Source organism: Corticium candelabrum, chromosome 20 (assembly GCF_963422355.1).
Source record: "Corticium candelabrum chromosome 20, ooCorCand1.1, whole genome shotgun sequence".
NCBI classification, from domain to species: Eukaryota; Metazoa; Porifera; class Homoscleromorpha; order Homosclerophorida; family Plakinidae; genus Corticium; species Corticium candelabrum.
In genome coordinates, this window is record NC_085104.1 from 1,879,145 (window position 1) to 1,898,351 (window position 19,207).

General features: G+C 42.3%; 2 protein-coding genes and 2 long non-coding RNA genes across 6 annotated transcripts; 2 read left to right on the plus strand and 2 right to left on the minus strand.

The window, feature by feature from the left end:
* Positions 1 to 2,883: 2,883 nt before the first annotated feature.
* On the minus strand, positions 2,884 to 7,912 carry LOC134195613 (uncharacterized). Of its 3 annotated transcripts, none has more exons than XR_009972397.1 (9): positions 7,851 to 7,912; positions 6,805 to 6,864; positions 6,628 to 6,741; positions 6,108 to 6,209; positions 5,994 to 6,043; positions 5,117 to 5,184; positions 4,930 to 5,040; positions 3,978 to 4,076; positions 2,884 to 3,158 (listed from the first exon to the last, which is right to left on the minus strand). It is a non-coding gene; the product is annotated as an uncharacterized LOC134195613 (long non-coding RNA). The 3 variants fall into 3 exon arrangements; XR_009972398.1 differs by lacking the exon at positions 7,851 to 7,912 and adding an exon at positions 7,243 to 7,351 and having other exon boundaries at positions 5,117 to 5,181; XR_009972396.1 differs by lacking the exon at positions 7,851 to 7,912 and adding an exon at positions 7,243 to 7,351.
* Positions 7,913 to 8,333: 421 nt separating this feature from the next.
* On the minus strand, positions 8,334 to 11,149 carry LOC134195612 (centrosomal protein of 63 kDa-like). The gene is made up of 5 exons (XM_062664665.1): positions 11,036 to 11,149; positions 10,851 to 10,955; positions 10,729 to 10,774; positions 10,536 to 10,662; positions 8,334 to 8,408 (listed from the first exon to the last, which is right to left on the minus strand). The coding sequence occupies exons 1-5, from the start codon at positions 11,122 to 11,124 to the stop codon at positions 8,383 to 8,385; spliced, it is 393 nt and encodes a 130-aa protein (XP_062520649.1). The 5' UTR covers positions 11,125 to 11,149; the 3' UTR covers positions 8,334 to 8,382.
* A 1,364-nt stretch (positions 11,150 to 12,513) lies between these two features.
* Positions 12,514 to 13,235, plus strand: LOC134196122 (uncharacterized). The gene is made up of 3 exons (XR_009972484.1): positions 12,514 to 12,612; positions 12,721 to 12,830; positions 12,898 to 13,235. It is a non-coding gene; the product is annotated as an uncharacterized LOC134196122 (long non-coding RNA).
* Positions 13,236 to 17,177: 3,942 nt separating this feature from the next.
* On the plus strand, positions 17,178 to 19,037 carry LOC134196054 (uncharacterized). The gene has a single exon (XM_062665133.1). The coding sequence runs from the start codon at positions 17,178 to 17,180 to the stop codon at positions 18,855 to 18,857; it is 1,680 nt and encodes a 559-aa protein (XP_062521117.1). The 3' UTR covers positions 18,858 to 19,037.
* Positions 19,038 to 19,207: the final 170 nt, after the last annotated feature.

Genomic DNA, 19,207 nt, shown 5'->3' on the forward strand with positions numbered 1-19,207 from the left:
TAATGAAAACGTAACCAATTCAGAAGCGTCATAGGTGGACCACGTGATGCATAGAACCACGAAAATGTAAACACGCGAAAATTTCCACGTTTACGGTAGTCCGTGCACGCTCCAGTTCATGCAGTTTGTTAGCAAAGTGTGCCAGTGTTAGTAGATTCTAAAATGCTCATGCAGCCAAGCCATCACTGTCTATGTAAACTTGAGAGTGCGACGCCGAAATATTCGGGAGGGTCATTGATTAGGCATGTATGGAATCGTACCCACTTAAAAAATTCCTAAATAAGCGTGACTCTTGGTAATTGAGTGTCTGTTCTCAGCCTCCTCTGGTGTTCGCAGTTGGATCAGTTCCAACTGAACATTTCAGTGCAGTCTCTGGCTACATCTCGTTGCATATGTCACAATCCGAGAAAGCTTTATCTCTCTAGACGCATGCACGAGTTGCAACGGCTGCTTGTTTGCACCTCTTAGCTTATTTGAAGCAGTAGTCCTATTTATTGCACACAGATAGCGTCGACGTCTTTATTAATTGATGTCCTAATCGTCAACCAATCAACTGCATGCTTACACGCTTCATCAGGGTAGTTCCGATTGAGATATTTAACTGCCACGCAATTTTGCCGTGAACAGTTGAACAGCAGATCAAGCATCGGAGTAAAAGCCTAATTTGCAAGCGGAGATGACTAGCAGGGGCGTACGCAGGATTTCTCTAGAGGGGGTTCGTAACTTCAGGGGCGTACGCAGGAATGCAAGAACGCAAGAATGCGCCATTTTAGCTTGTCCTCGGAGAACCGTAATCAACACCGTGCAAGCGCATGAGTTACATAAACTTCATCTCGGCCTTGTAGATCCAGTAATAGGCGCGCCGAAAAGTTAAGTGCTGTACTACTTTATAGATTTATATTATTTTTTACAGATAATTTCAATGTATCCAAAATCGGGAGTCTCGTTGTGTCTTCTGCTGTCCCCATATGTAATGGTGCTGTGTAGTTGCGCTCATGCGGCATTGCCTAATTCGAATTCCGCCATTACCTAGCGCCTAGAGGGGGTTCGTCCGAACCCCCTCGAACCCCCTCTGCGTACGCCCCTGACTAGCACTCTCAGGCTGAACGATCTCCATGGCCATGGAATTCCAATTAAGGTTCGACGAGCTGGTATGCTGGTCGACCGCCACGGAATTCTAGTTTATAGACTCAAAGACGACGACACGTACGACTACGGAACGTACGACGTCATCACGGTCTCTCCGGGGTTGGCCTCTTCAAAGAGCCAAGTTCGTCGCTTGCCTCGAGATGAGTGGGCCAAATCATGGTTGGGTGATCCTGCAAAAGTGCAGTACACAGAATTTCCGGGTAGAAACACGTACGATCATGATGAAATAGCCAAACGAGCTGAACTGGCATTAGCTCAAAAGAACCGTGGATTCTACTGTCCAGGATTTAACAGCGACAAGCACTTCGTTGAAAGAATGGCTATAAAGCTCGAACGCCGTGAATGGGACAAATCGCCATCAGAAGTGGTCACCGATAAAGCCATTCCCAAGGTGCGCGTCTTCAGTCCACATCTCGAACTCGAAGTTGGTGATCTTGTTTACGTTTTGAGAAAATACTTCTTAGGTTTTCATATCTACAGTCACGTAGGAGTGGTCCGCTCTATCAAGGAATCTGAGATACAAATATTTCATTTCAATAAAGATCCGCCGCAATCTGCCAAGCAAACAGAAGACCAAGACTTACCAACTTCAACGCTCAACAAAGCCCAGCCAAAGGGCTACCTTCACACTACTTCTCTAGAAGATTTTTGCACACCACCCGGGAATGTCATGGACTATGGACTGTACCGTGCAGTATTTATGGAAGGTACAACGCGCAGCAAGGAAGACATACTAGATCGCATTAAACGATTTGAATTAGGAGATCCGGATATATTTCACAAATGGGCTGGCTTGAATCCTGAAACGTCGCCTCACCTCGAAGGGGCGTATCATTTACTAATGCGAAACTACGAAACTGTTATGCTACGATTTGTAAGAGCTGAAGGTTTACATCCTATGTCACCTCAAGTACGAGTACGAGCATACTTGTTTGGGAACGGAATCAAGAATCATACCTCAGAGAAAGTGCCCATATCAGAAGAGGCAGGGTCATCACTCGAGAACACCGTGCTAATTCCCAACGAGCTTATCCAAACGCTAACAACTGAGCATGCCGAGAAGTTTCCTAAGCAAGAAGCTCCTTTGCCACCCACCGATCCACAAGAAGACCAACAGTATCACTTTATCAAAGTCTAGCATGACGACGAAACAGACAAACTGATGGGAAAAGAAATTTAAGAAGACTCAATTGATAGTCTGAGTGGAATGTTATATACACATTCCGATAACTGGTTGACGTCACCGCTAATGTTTTGTCTTTTTATATATTAGCCTTGACTATATGTATTCGCTTGACTGTACATTGGACCTCTCATTTTGACAGTAGAAATCAATTAAATTTGCTAGTTTCAGTAGCATTCACATTTATAGACAATAATCAACACGTTTTGATCCTAATACAAGAATTTGTTCAGCTAATGAATGCTGACTATTGACGAGCCATAACATTTTCTATCAGGTCTTTTTCAGTCAAACTCTTGCTGTTTAAATTCGTAAATCACAAATATAAAGTTTGACTGATGATGCTCTGCTCTTTGATCGTTCAAGAAAAAGCAACTGTAACAAAGCAATACACCAACACACCTTGAAGTTCGTGGTTGGTAATGATGGGCTTGGGCCCCCTGAGACAGTCACACAGAAACCAGACACAAGAGAGATGCATGACACGAGTCTGACAACGATACGTTTGGACTGTCGTGTGTGAGGCTAACTCTTGCTAATCAACACACACAATTTTATATCATATATTGTCCTATAATAAATACTTAATTGAACTCGATCTAATATAATACTGTCACTTATGTACATTTAATCGCGTCAACTAAATATTCCAGTAAAATCCTCTCAATACATCATAGTCCAGATGAAAACAACAATACTTACATTCTACATACATACATATGTTAATAATGTATGCCGACGTACAGGCAAACATCACGCCAATCCACTAGAAGATGAATTCTCAGGCAACCGGCTGATAGACCAACTGAGGGTATTCACTTATATCCTATAAGACAACAACTAAATGTATCGACTGCTCTACAACTTACTCTATTATTGCCTTTTCACACAAGCTCCTTTCTGAGCTATCCGAACCGAGCCAGCCACAGTAGCTCTCTGTTCACATGGCATTCAGCAAAAATAAGCCAGCTCACTTAGAGGGTGTGTCTCTTGTAGGTCATAGCTACATATGTACGGATAGCTACGTACGTATGGTCACGTGTACTCACAGCAAGAAAGATCTGGCTATGCGAGTATAACACAACAGTGAGGGTCTGGCTAAGTGAGACTACAGTTCGACAGGCGGTTGCAGTTCACACAGTGAATGCGAGCCAAGCCGAGCCGAGCCAAACTGTGCTGGGCTGGCACGGAATTTAATTAAGGTGGACCACTCCAGATCGATTCAGCTTGGCTCGGCCCACATTCACACAGTCCCTTCAAAAGCGAGCCGACCTGTGCTAATCCATGTTGGCCCAGTTACAAGTGCTCGTGTGAACGGGCTATAATAGTCACTCTGGTAACAATATCACCACATGACTGTCTATGTCTAAAGTACAATCATTGCAAAATCAAAAAATTCAAAGCACGAGGCAATCGTTACAATGTTAACTCTATAAGGAAGCAATGCTTTCACAGAGCCTTACAACCACAAAGTGTCTTCTCAGCCGACAAATATGGAGAAGGATGCAATGCCACTGTGACTAAAGTACAGTCTGAGATAACACGGTTTACACAAAAAATTGCACGCAGAGCATGTGCTACCAAACTGGCTGTAGTTCAGTCTACAATGTAAGTCAGTGAACACAATTAATTCATTAATGTATACCTCTGTTGGGTTATAGGTGCTTGAGATACCATGATGATCAGATTCATGGTAAGGTGATGCATACTGTGCTCGAACATCAGATGTTACTCTTCTGTCCGTCTACAACAAAAAACCTCTACAACTCACGCACATGCACGTGCGTGTGCCACGTGCGTGCACCACACGCGCGCACGAACACACACACACACACACACACACACACACACACACACACACACACACACACACACACACACCTAACCAGACCGTCTCAAAAGATGATGGCATAAACAGCAAAAAGCAAATCTCTACTTAGTTCATCTACTGCCAGTTTGTAAATAGGTAATATATTGTATAGCATCCTGAATCGTTCAACTCTCTACATAGCAAGAGATGTCAAACTGCTGCTTCCTGCTAACCCGGCAGTAGAGATCGCCCACATGCACCATACACCATTGTTCTGCTTCCTTCCATGTTGGAGACCAACTTCTTTCGTCCATGCCACCCCGCTGTTTTTATTGCAATGGACTCCATGCACATGGTCTCCGTCTCTATCTGCGATAACCGGAAATAGACGTATTGTCACAAAAATGAGTAGTTCGACGGTGCGAGCAATCAAAGCACTTTACAACGTGGGAGTAGCGCAATGGCTGTTCTTCGCAAAGAAACATGTTGCTGAATGCTCGCTCCAAATGCTGGTTGTGGCACTCCTGTTCATCTGAGATGGTTTATCATGATAATGACGTTTGAAGATATCGCAGCAGCTGGATGGTAAGCCAAAGGAGAAGGTCAAAATCCTTCAGAGCCGACACGCTCAAGAGGCTGCCATGCTACATACAGGCACACACACACACACACACACACACACACACACACGGTATAGATCAGGTCTTTAAAGCACTTGGACATACAGTGAGACCAGTGAGAAAAACAGAGATCAGACTGTATCATACTCACAGTCAGAGCTGCTTACCACAAATTCAGAATGCCACTCTTCACCCTGTTGAGTTGGCAAGTTACAATAACTCTCCCGACAGTATTCTCCTCTCAGCTCCTCACATTCAGCTGTCTTTGCTTCCAGCAGCTAACAGAAACAACCAAGCAGCATAAAACAATCAAGTTGTGATTAACAAACAATATGATTTACTCAATATGCATACCTTGTCTTTCTCTGCTAACGAGTTCGTTAGCTTAGTAATAATGCAGCATCGTGTTCATGTTGTAACTACTGATAAAACACTAATAATCACTGATATTCTCTTCACCAAATACTACAACAGTGTACGACAAATCGGTTGCTCGAACACCCAGGACGACCAAAAATACATCCAGGCAACTGAAACGGTACTATGGTTGCCCAGGGACAACCTTAAGATTTAACCCAAGGACTAACCCAACTGAAGCAATGCACCTACATTACGTGGTCCAAATGTTCAGAACTTTGAAATTGCAAGTGAATGTGATTTATCAGACGATGATCAGTCAGCTTCAGGTGATGTCACTGAAGTCGTTAGTAGACAAAGTGCACTACAGAACAAGGCAGTGAAGGTCTCTGGAGTCTCAAATATGAGCAAGACTTTAAAAGGAAAACAACAGCAAAGCCTATTTTGTTTAGCTTATGGGCAACCAGAGTAATACATTATCAAGCAACTAAATCTTTAACGCATGGTTGTCTGGAAACTACTCAGAGATGAGACGATTTGTTGTACACTGCTTAGTACTTGGCAACACAAGCAATCTGAATCATGAATGTGCCTATCTTATCTTACACCTACTATATAGACATGTGTACTCTAATAATAATACAAATTGTCACTGGTATTTAAAGCGTGCAAATGCACTTATCTCCACCATCACACACATAAACTCAAGAGAAATCAGTATGTCATATCAAGTGTGTGTGTGTGTGTGTGTGTGTGTGTGTGTGTGTGTGTGTGTGTGTGTGTGTGTGTGTGTGTGTGTGTGTGTGTGTGTGTGTGTGTGTGTGTGTGTGTGTGTGTGTGTGTGTCACAGCACCCACAATTGAAAACTATCGACCTGCTCATGCTATCTTGCTTGTTGTCTGATTCTTGTTGGTTCAGTTTCACCTGAATTTTTAACAATAAATGATTATCACTGATATACAAAGCAAGCCTACTTATGCCTAAAAACCTTGGCCTCCAACTGAGCTATGTGAACTTTGTGTGTTTGTTCAGAATTAAGTTGAAGACGCTTGTACCTTTCCAGATCTTGTTGTTAAGTAGCATTGCATTCCTGCCACCAAAAGCAACAAATACAAAGTATATAACAAACAGACACACAAACAAGCAGACAGACAAACAGACAGACAGACAAATAGACAGACAGACAAACAAACAGACAGACAGACGACAGACAGATGGACAGACAAACTGACAGGCAGAAACACACAAACAGACAGACAGACAGACAGACAGATGTGAAAGACAGACAGACAGACAGACGGACAAACAGACAGACAGACAAACGGACAGACAGACAGACAAACAAGCAGAAGACAAACAAGCAGAAGACAAACAAAACACAAACACAACAAATTGACAGACATAACACAAATACAAAAATTACAGACAAAAATGACGTCATCAACCAAACACAATGTTAAACACACCATCAATCATAAACAAAAAAATTTCAATCCACAAAGTCGCACCTCAAGATAAACACATCGACTTCTCATCGCCTCACTCTCGGCCACAGCTTGTTCCGCTGCCTTCTCCAACGACGTCTTCTCTTTGTCCCACAGCAATGACTTCATATGTAACTCCTATGATGTTGTTAATAAATCATTATTTTTAGACACTCAGTAGTTGTGGCAATAGAAACTTACCTCGAATGCTTTCCGCAGGTACTGCAGTGCTTGATTAGCAAATCTGTATTTCTCAAAAACCTTCAAACATGATAAATAGTCACAGAAAACAGTAGCAGCACAATATGACTTAGAAGATTGTGTCTTGCAAATAAAATAAGAAGTGTAAAGTGGTTGTGAATGATTTGCTCACATGCTGTATAAATATCAATAACAAAAACAATAACACATGCACGACATGAACACACACACACACACACACACACACACACACACACACACACACACACACACACACACACACACACACACACACACACACAGACAGACACACCAATGCAAACTTGATCTAATAAAATAAAAATACTGTCATTAATGTACACATAATAGCACCGACTAATTTCAGTAAACTCCTCTCAATGCATCATAGTCTAGATGAGTATAACAGAAAATACATACATAATGTCAAATAATGTTGCTGATGTAATAGGCAACCATCACACTGATCCAGCAAGAAATGATTGCTCAGACACCCAGCCGATAGACCAACTGGGGTATTATTCTCTTGTAACCTATAATACGACAACTGTACTATAGCATCAATAGATCAAATGCTTTCCAGTTTACAGTATCAACTAACTAGTCACTCTGGTGACAATACATCACCACATGAATTGTTTGTGTCTAAAGGCAAATGCCAAATCAATAACAGAAACACGAATGCAACCAATAAACATTATATTTATACAAATTAGCAATGCTTTAACAACCATGACTGGTTTAAAGCATAAAGCAACAAAAATTATGTTCAAGTTGTTTCCTATTAGTTATTTGTTAATTAATTTCGTGTATAAACAGTGACCTAGGCATATAGCAAATTTATCATCAAAGCTGACTTCTCAACTAGTTGCCAGATATGGAGTAGAATGCTTTTGTGACTAATTTATGATTTGAGATCTTATGGCTTACACAAAAAACTGCATGCACAAATGTGCCACCAGACTGCACTTCGCTCTACAATTTAAGTCAGTGAACACAATTGTGGTAAGTTTGGAAAGTATACCTACCTCTGTTGGCTTATAGTTTGAAATACCGTGATGTTTCCTGGTGAGATGATTCTTTAATGAACTTGTACATCAGATGTTGCTCTTCTGTCCATCTACAGCAGAAAAAGTTTACAAAACACAGCAATGGTAGTTTAGACCCAAATGGAGACATGTATCCAACCTCAGCTTCAACATATATTAGCAGTGAAAAAGATAACATGCACAACCGATGACTAAAGAGACCACAACAATGCACACACCACACCACACACACACACACACACACACACACACACACACACACACACACACACACACACACACACACACCAATACAATAATGTATATCTTCTGACGTTCCCTGTCAATTCCATACATTCAATGCTCTTTCTTTGTCTGAACGTTTTCGTGTTTCCGACTTAGACGAGAGAGCTAAAACAGATTGACTTTGGCAACAAATAATTGGCACTAGAATGGCCATACTTCTGTCTTCAAAGTTGTCAGTTGCACTTCATAGCTACTCATTTGCTCCTCCTGTTGAGTTTCTGCATCCTCAAATTTTGCCTGCAATTGCTCTACCTAAGAATAATAAAAGTTGTCTAAAGTTGTAGTTTATTAAAGTCCTTAATTTCAACAGAGTACAAAAAGGCAAACACCAGACAGACTGTTAATTGGTCTAAGTCTAGACAAAAGAACAGATAGACAAACTGACTGACTGACAGACAGATAAACAGACAGACAGACAGACAGATAATTTATTCTCATACAGATTCTACTTGTACATATGCTAGGATTTTATAAATACAAATCAGTCCTTGCAAACAACAAAGTCATTAACTAATGGACTTGACTTTGAATGTCAAAATCAAATAATCTATGTAAACCACCATGATTAGGTGACAGTTTTGAAAGTTTTCTAAGGATAACTTTGGCATTGCATCTTTGCAGAATTGTAGAAAATCTTTTTCTCCAATACGACATGAACATGGAAGCATTAAAATTGGCTTCTGGATTTGTGACTGTTGTGACAAATGCTGCAAAACATTCTCTGCCTTTGTGTCCCACCTCCCAAAATGTTCTATCACAAGAGAAACACATTTTGATACATATCCTCCTGGAACAAGCTCTTCTGAATATTTTTCATTTTCTTTTTTCTCTCGTGGCGGCAGCATGACCATTTCCCTTGCTAGCCCTCCTAATAAAGTCCTGACTCCATGGATAAGCCAGGGACACATCAATATCCAAATTCTGTCCAGTATTTGGATCAAACATTGTAATGTCTGGACAGTCTTCAGTATTGATGTATTTATGTCTTGGTTCTGTTTGATGGGGAAGGTGAAGGTCAGACAGGCACTCACTCCACCCAGATACGACTGAATTGTGAGACCACACAGGTCCACCCCCATATTTACAGGTTAAAAGATGGTATCCGTATTCATCCAAATCATGACCACAATCACACTTTTTAATCCAATTAGTGAAAGGTAGAGCCACTCCCAACCTCAGGCAAGACGTTAAAGAAAATTCGTTTTGCTTTTTAAAGCGTCAGCAGAAGTAGGGATGACATTCAGCCATGTACCAGCCACTCGTCCTTGCAGGGATCTCAACCGTGCTGCATCTCTATCAGACTGTGTTTGTATAATATCAGTAGCACTATCACTGGCGAGGGCAATCTTCGTGGATAATCAGACAGACAGACAGACAGTCATTGATTGTCCCTGGGCTGCTGCATGCTTGTAGTTTATAGCTCATTCCTAGTGAAGTGTAGTGTGTAGATTATGGACAAGGTACATGTACACTTGAATTTAAGTACTTACTATTTTGCTGAAATATAATATAGTCTTGTGTTTGAAAATATATGATGATAAATAGACAAACAGACAGACAAAAAGACAAACAGACAGACAAACAGACAGACAGACAGACAGACAGACAGACAGACAGACAAACAGGCAGACAGACAGACAAAGAAACAGACAAACATAGACAGACAGACAGACGTTTGAAAATATATGTATTGATGGACAGATAAACAGATGGACAGGTAAACAGACAGACAGGCAGACAGACAAACATACATACATACATACATACATACAGACAGACAGGCAGGCAGACAGACAAACATACATACATACATACATACAGACAGACAAAAACAGACAAACATACACAGACAGACAGACAGACACACCAACAGACATACAAACAGACAGACACACCAACAGACATACAAACAGACAGACAGACAGACAGACAGACAAACAGAGAAACAGAGAGACAGACGGACATACATACATACATACAGACAAACAAAACAGACAGACAGACAGACAGACAGGCATACAGACAAACAACCAGACAGACAAACAGACAGACAGACAAAAAACAGACAGACAGACGGACAGAAGACAGACAGACAGACAGAAAAAAACAGAAAAAACATAGACAGACAGACAGGCAGGCAGACAGACAAAAAAATACAGACAAACAGACAAATAGACAAACAGACAGACAAACCAACAGACATACTGTACAAACAGAGAGACAGACAAACAGAGAGACAGACAGACAAACAGACAGACAAACAACCAGACAGACAAACAGAGAGACAGACGGACAGACAGATGGACAGACAGACAGACAGACAGACGCTTGATTATCATAAGTCTCTATCTAAGCCCCAACACACCTCAATGCTCTTACGCTGCAAAGCTGCTCGCAAAGCACACAATTCACCGTCCCTGCGCTGCAGTTGCTTCTTCAGTCCCGCCACTCTGCTTTCCCACTCACTTCTCTTGCTGTCCAACAAACCGTCAACCTGCCGCAGCAACTACACAAACAACTCACAAATAAAAACACAAAAGCCAACACGTTAATCTCCTCTCAAACTGCTTGCCTCTTGAATTTCTGGTTCACACGACGACAACAGCGTTGCGTCGATTCTATAAACCAATTTTTACGTCACAGTCGATGTGTTTTAGTCTGTTGTCTGACGTAGCTACTTGTCTCTTATCTGACGTTTTGATCCTGAGCGTCGTCTTGAAGGGAACGATGACATAACGTTTGCTGCACTGTACAGTACAGCACACTTGCTGTCCACCAGACCTGACACACAGTCGCGCACTAGCCAAGGCGTTGAATGCAATGAGACAACTAAAGCCTGGATGTTCGCAAACTACTAGATGCAGCCTCGAGTATCTGACCTTCGGCAGACTCGCACTTTTTGTTGTACTGTATCTATGAATTGTAGATGCTGTAATAGAGTACTGTATTCGCAGCCAAGTCTCAACATATTCCCCCGCGTTCTCACGTGCTTAGAGATCTTTCCTATAACTTAATTAATTAATTATTAATTAGTAACTAATCTAACTGACGCGCTGTGCACTCTGATCCTAAGTCGAGTAGTCCAAAACGCAGTTTTGCAGTTTGGCAAATGCTAATATTATAGAGACGTAAAAGCTCAGCCGTCACCATCGCTCTAGATAAAGTTGACACCCACTCTCGCGGTGCCTCCCTAGAGCTGCATGCTGCCACTTAATTAATTGAAAGTTCCTAGCAACTCCTAGTGTTCGCAAAAAATTTCAATGCAGTCTATCTAGACTACATCTAGTTGCAAAATGTCGCTAGTCGAAAGATATGTCTAGATAGCTTGTCTGCAACTCAGTTAACTTGCTAGCTAAAGCAGCGTTCCAATATTACTGACCATCTAGACATGCATGCAGATAGCTATCATGCATGCATGATTATACCATGTGTTTTGAGTGGTCTGTATGGACTGATACACCAAGCTATTTTGTCCTGAGCATAACGAGTAACGAGTAGCAGTTTACTATGGCGCGCCATGTGTGTCAAAAGTCGTTTCGTCGGCTCATTGATGTCAACGTCGGCTCATTGATGTCGTTTCGTCGGCTCGTTGATGTCGATTCGTCGGCTCGTTGATATCAGCGGGTGGCCTCAGGGGGTGCGTGACCATTTCGTCCAATCAATTTTCAATTCCCAGCAACAATTGAATGAATATTGAATTAAAAATTGAAAATAGCCTAGAAGTTGCTTGAAATTTTAATATTCAATTCTATTAAAAATTAAAATTGATTGATTGACAAACTATAATTGTTTGTGGATTAAAATAAATATTGAAAACATACTGAATTTCTTACCAATTTCCTTTTCGATGCAATGGAATATTGAAATTGCAAGCACGTTAGTTTCATTTTCAATGTTAGATTCAATATTCAATTGAATTTAAAAATTAAATTTTAAATTTTGAATTTGCATGGCCAATTCGTCCATTCCATTTTTAATTTTTGAGACAAATTGAAAATTGAATGTCAAATTAAAAATTGACTGGCGTTGCTTGCTCTTACAATATTCCATTGCATTGAAAATAGAAATTGATTAAAGACCAATTGTCATTTCAATATTCATTTACTTTGCAAATAGATTCAATCTTTTCATCCGTCTAATTTTCGTAAATTATGAACATCAAAGTAGGGTAGGTGTACCTAATTGTGGACACTCCCCGGTAATTTGGGTTACAATCGCTGTTTTCTCTGGTAGCCTGCACGAAGAGACAGTGAAACATGTCCGATATACGCACCAATGTCTAGGCTTCGTAACGGTACCTGTACGACTACAATCCACAACGTCAGCTAGCGCACTAGCAAAATATACGGGATAACGTCTGTAAACAGCTTGGACGCGGGGTGTATCCTAATTGTGGACATTGTTTTCTCCGTTACAGAAAGCGACTGAGCATGAGTAACAGCTGGACTAGATACCTGTATGGTTGTCTCACAAGCCGCAATCAAAACCATGTTCTGTGGTGTATCGCCTCTGTGTAAAATGGCGTCGTGCCGTTCAAACTTTGCAGAAACCAAATGTTGTTTAGGACGCAATGCAGGAGACGATCAATCATGTTTAGATGAACGTCTCAACTGTAAACTGTGGTTCTAGCATCTTTTGCGTTGCTGGTAGAGCTGATTATTGATATCAGACCAGGTAGTTTGACCTTCCACCTATCCTAGGTGAGTTTGTAGGTTTTCATTTTGTGTCTTATTGTTGCCAGATCTAGTAGCAGTGAAGACAGTCAAATTCTGACTGGATTATTAATGTCGCTGATATTGACATTCCACCTTCTTTGTTCGTTCTCATTTCATACCCTATTGTGGCCAGATGTAGTTGCAGTGAAAACAGCTAGATTGTCAGTGGATTACTGATGTCTAGATCTAGTATGAGTGAAGATATTCACGTGTTTACTGGACTGGAATTACACGTTCGCTCCATGCACATAGTGCGCTTCTCTAACACGTTACAAGTCAACATAACTATAGGCTCAAAACTTTACTAAGGTACTCGATAATTGCTTAACTAACGTCAGGGCACTTTCATGATCCAATAAAAGAACGATTCGTGTACCTCGAATTTGTGGACGTGATGGGAGGAACGTTGTACGTGCTAACAGTTTCGCAGGGGAATCGTCGTGATACACCACAGAACATGGTTTTGATTGCGGCCCAAAATACCAGCTTGTGCGTCAACCATTCAGGTATCTAGTCCAGCTGTTACTCAGACCCAGTCGCTTTCTGTGGCGGAGAAAAACATGTCCACAATTAGGATACACCCCCGTTTGAGCTGTTCACTGACGTTATCCTGTATATTTTGCTAGTGCGCTAGCACACGTTGTGTGATTGTAGTCGTACAGGTATTGTTCCAAAGCTTAGACATTGGTGCATACATTGAACATGTTTTCCTCTCTCTCCGTTGCAGGTTACCAGAGAAAGAGTGTTTGTAACTCAAATTACCGGGGAGTGTCCACAATTAGGAACACCTACCCTATAGCCTCTGCTGCAATATTAATGTTCTTTCTCCGTACTAAATGTAAATAGAAAGTTACCCGCAGTTGCTAGCGCGAGCCATATCTCTTAAACGGCATAATGACACCACGCGGGCGGTCGCCTGTGACTTCAATATTCAATTCTATTGAGAGGCGAAAGTTGTGTCTGCCTTAGCCACGCCCAGCCACGCCTCTGGCACGCACGCATGCAATATAATGCAAATTAAGAGATGGACGAGAAAGCTACGCGACCCACCTCTCATAACAAATCGGTAAGCACTTGCAACTGGCTCTCGTCAACCATCACGCCCAAGCATGAGACATTCCTTGCCGTGACAAGGGAAGCCCGTTGCATGGAGGCACGCTTACGGTCTATAGTCAACGAGATCAGGGTGTAGCCTGCACTGGGAAGTTGACGCCTAGTCGATTTGGAAAGACTCCACGCAACTATCTAGAATCAACATTGCGCCAATCATTACAGACCGATTTGTTGTCTCGTCCCTCTCTTAATTAATTGCATTACATTGCATGCGTGCCAGAGGCGTGGCTGGGCGTGGCTAAGGCAGACACAACTTTCGCCTTTCAATAGAATTGAATATTGAAGTCACAGGCGACCGACCGCGTGGTGTCATTATGCCGTTTAAGAGATATGGCTCGCGCTAGCAACTGCGGGTAACTTTCTATTTACATTTAGTACGGAGAAAGAAAATTGCAGCAGAGGCTATACTTTGATATTCATAGTTTACGAAAATTAGACGGATGAAAAGATTGAATCTATTTGCAAAATAAATGAATATTGAAATGACAATTGGTCTTTAATCAATTTCTATTTTCAATGCAATGGAATATTGTAAGAGCAAGCAACGCCAGTCAATTTTTAATTTGACATTCAATTTTCAATTTGTCTCAAAAGTTAAAAATGGATTGGACGAATTGGCCATGCAAATTCAAAATTTAAAATTTAATTTTTAAATTCAATTGAATATTGAATCTAACATTAAAAATGAAACTAACGTGCTTGCAATTTCAATATTCCATTGCATCGAAAAGGAAATTGGTAAGAAATTCAGTATGTTTTCAATATTTATTTTAATCCACAAATAATTATAATTTGTCAATCAATCAATTTTAATTTTTAATAGAATTGAATATTGAGATTACAAGCAACTTCTAGGCTATTTTCAATTTCTAATTCAATATTCATTCAATTGTTGCTGGGAATTGAAAATTGATTGGACGAAATGGTCACGCACCTCTGAGGCCACCCGCTGACATCAATGAGCGGACGAATCGACATCAACGAGCCGACGAATCGACATCGATGAGCCGACGAAATCACTTTTGACACACATGGCGCGCCATACTTGACGCGTGTCGTCGGCTGGGCTGAGATGCAAATTAGTTGTGGAAACATGATATCTCAGCCCAGCCGACGAGTTAGCGCAGCCCAGCCGACGAGTTAGCGCAGCCCAGCCGACGGAATTATGACACACATCGCGCGCCATAATCCTAGTCACTCCACTATCTGGACTTCGTCGCTTGTCTCGAGATGAGTGGGCCAAGTCATTTTGGGGTGATCCTGCAAACGTGCAGTACACAGAATTTCCGGGTAGAAACTTGTACGAGCCTGATCGATGAAATTGCCAAACGAGCTGAACTGCATGGCATTGGAACAAGACAACGAGGGAGTTTACTGTATGAGAAGTAATAGCAACAACAATTCGTTAAAAAGATGGTTGTAAGGCTTCAACGAGATGAAAGAGACAAATCGCCAACTTAATTAATTAACCAGGCAGCCCACTGAACGCTATTGCCATGCATGCATGGTGAGCATCTCTAGCAGTCCGCATGCAGCTCGTCGAACTTCAGGCTAATAATCTTGCTTAGTGCACTTCATCTCTCTCCTTCGTCTGTTGCTGGGATCAAGACGCAGTTTGCGCAGTTTTGCTAACAAACCTTGTCAGTGCTATAAACATAACGCTTACCGTCACTCTAGTAACTATAAAGAGAAAGCCCACTCAATTCGTGAATCCACTGCGCATACTCTAGGCTATACTCAGGCAGGCAATCATACAGTTTTGCAGTGCATATATGTATGCAACGTAATCTGCAACATATGACGTTGCATTTCGATGTCTTCCAACCGATAATAGAATATTTAGTGTCATCCTTCCATAAATGCAATTACAGATATATTAGACTGACCCCGCCCCGCAATCAACAAGTACAAAGAGATATAGGTATGCTATGCAGGCTAGTGATTTGTTGATGTATAACTAAACCATTACAGAAAAACAGTAGTCCTTAGAACCAACTTAGCTAGAAGCCCTTTGGAACTGTTCCAACAGCTGCAGTTTATGCATGCGTAGATATTTACAGCCCCAAAATGCACGCACACATACACACACCACACCCACACCCACCCACACCCACACCCACCCACACCCACACCCACCCACACCCAACCCACCCACACCCAACCCACCCACACCCACACCCACACCCACCCACACCCACACCCACACCCACACCCACCTCCAACCACACCCACCCACCTCCAACCACACCCACCCACCTCCAAACCACACCCACCCACACCCACCCACACACACCCACACCCACACCCACACCCACCCACACCCACACCCACCCACACCCACATCCACCCACACCCAACCAGACCCACACCCAACCAGACCCACACCCAACCAGACCCACACCCAACCAGACCCACACCCAACCAGACCCCCACCCACACCCGCACCACACCCACACCCACCACCGTCTTCAATAGCATTCACATTGTTTTAAACTACTAACAGACAAAACAGGCAAATAATAAAAACGTAACCAATTCAGAAGCGTCATAGGTGGACCACGTGATGCATAGAACCACGAAAATGTAAACACGCGAAAATTTCCACGTTTACGGTAGTCCGTGCACGCTCCAGTTCATGCAGTTTGTTAGCAAAGTGTGCCAGTGTTAGTAGATTCTAAAATGCTCAAGCAGTCAAGCCATCACTGTCTATGTAAACTTGAGAGTGCGACGCCGAAATATTCGGGAGGGCCAATGATTAGGCATGTATGGAATCGCACCCACTTAAAAAATTCCTAAATAAGCGTGACTCTTGGTAATTGAGTGTCTGTTCTCAGCCTCCTCTGGTGTTCGCAGTTGGATCAGTTCCAACTGAACATTTCAGTGCAGTCTCTGGCTACATCTCGTTGCATATGTCACAATCCGAGAAAGCTTTATCTCTCTAGACGCATGCACGAGTTCCAACGGCTGCTTGTTTGCAACTCTTAGCTTATTTGAAGCAGTACTCCTATTTATTGCACACAGATAGCGTCGACGTCTTTATTAATTGATGTCCTAATCGTCAACCAATCACTTGCATGCTTACACGCTTCATCAGGGTAGTTCCGATTGAGATATTTAACTGCCACGCAATTTTGCCGTGAACAGTTGAACAGCAGATCAAGCATCGGAGTAAAAGCCTAATTTGCAAGCGGGGATGACTAGCACTCTCAGGCTGAACGATCTCCATGGCCATGGAATTCCAATTAAGGTTCGCCGAGCTGGCATGCTGGTCGACCGCCACGGAATTCTAGTTTATAGACTCAAAGACGACGACACGTACGACTACGGGACGTACGACGTCATCACGGTCTCTCCGGGGTTGGCCTCTTCAAAGAGCCAAGTTCGTCGCTTGCCTCGAGATGAGTGGGCCAAATCATGGTTGGGTGATCCTGCAAAAGTGCAGTACACAGAATTTCCGGGTAGAAACACGTACGATCATGATGAAATAGCCAAACGAGCTGAACTGGCATTAGCTCAAAAGAACCGTGGATTCTACTGTCCAGGATTTAACAGCGACAAGCACTTCGTTGAAAGAATGGCTGTAAAGCTCGAACGCCGTGAATGGTACAAATCGCCATCAGAAGTGGTCACCGATAAAGCCATTCCCAAGGTGCGCGTCCTCAGTCCACATCTCGAACTCGAAGTTGGTGATGTTGTTTACGTTTTGAGAAAATACTTCTTAGGTTTCCATATCTACAGTCACGTAGGAGTGGTCCGCTCTATCAAGGAATCTGAGATACAAATATTTCATTTCAATAAAGATCCGCCGCAATCTGCCAAGCAAACAGAAGACCAAGACTTACCAACTTCAACGCTCAACAAAGCCCAGCCAAAGGGCTACCTTCACACTACTTCTCTAGAAGATTTTTGCACACCACCCGGGAATGTCATGGACTATGGACTGTACCGTGCAGTATTTATGGAAGGTACAACGCGCAGCAAGGAAGAAATTCTAAAGCGCATTGAACGATTTGAAGAAGGAGATCCGGATATATTTCACAAATGGGCTGGCTTGAATCCTGAAACGTCGCCTCACCTCGAAGGGGCGTATCATATACTAAAGCGAAACTGCGAAACTGTTATGCTACGACTTGTAAGAGCTGAAGGTTTACATCCTATGTCAGCTCAAGTAGAGGAGTACGCACACAAGGGAACCGTTGGAACTTTCAAGCTTTCATCTGCTACATGCAAAGATGCTCTAATCTGGGCAGCCAAAGGTCCCGCACGACTTGCTGTGCGACGACTTGCTGCGGATAACTCAGCTTTAACGGTAGGGATACCGCAGCTAGTAGCAGGAAACATCGCAGGCGGAATTGCAGCAGGTTTGGAATTCGTTTTGCTGGTAGGAACTCTCATATATAACTGGGTGGATAAAGAGAAATTATCAAAGGAAGAGTACAAGCTCTTACAGAAAATTGCAGTAGCAGAATTTGGTGTAGGAATGGGCGGAGCAGCTCTTATCTTTGGAACAACAGCTGGATTTGGATGCCTTGGAGGTCCTCCTGGCATTGCTGCTGGTGTGCTTACAGGAATAGCCATCATGGCAGCGACATATTTTCTCAAGAGACGAGTACGAGCATACTTGTTTGGGAACGGAATCAAGAATCATACCTCAGAGAAAGTGCCCATAGCAGAAGAGGCAGGGTCATCACTCGAGAACACCGTGCTAATTCCCAACGAGCTTAACCAAAAGGTAATAACTGAGCATGCTGACAAGTTTCCCAAGCAAGAAGCTCCTTTGCCACCCACCGATCCACAAGAAGACCAACAGTATCACTTTATTAAAGTCTGGCATGACGACGAAACAGGCAAACTGATGGGAAAAGAAATTTAAGAAGACTCAAATTGATAGTCTGAGTGGAATGTTATATACACATTCCGATAACTGGTTGACATCACCGCTAATGTTTTGTCTTTTTATATATTAGCCTTGGCTATATGTATTCGCTTGACTGTACATTGGACCTCTCATTTTGACAGTAGAAATCAATTAAATTTGCTAGTTTCAGTAGCATTCACATTTATAGACAATAATCAACACGTTTTGATCCTATACAAGAATTTGTTCAGCTAATGCATGCTGACTATTGACGAGCCATAATATTTTCTATCAGGTCTCTTTCAGTCAAACTCTTGCTGCTTACATTCGTAAATCACAAATATAAAGTTTGACTGATGATACTC

Excerpts from the sequence above, each read along its gene's own strand:
- LOC134195612 (XM_062664665.1), bottom strand. The coding sequence starts at position 11,124 with ATGTTGAGACTTGGCTGCGAATACAGTACTCTATTACAGCATCTACAA. Across the intron at positions 10,956-11,035 it reads AAAGTGCGAGTCTGCCGAAG|TGCGCGACTGTGTGTCAGGT; the intron begins GTCAGATACTCG and ends CGCCTTGGCTAG. Across the intron at positions 10,663-10,728 it reads GTGAACCAGAAATTCAAGAG|TTGCTGCGGCAGGTTGACGG; the intron begins GCAAGCAGTTTG and ends TTGTTTGTGTAG.
- LOC134196054 (XM_062665133.1), top strand. The coding sequence starts at position 17,178 with ATGACTAGCACTCTCAGGCTGAACGATCTCCATGGCCATGGAATTCCA.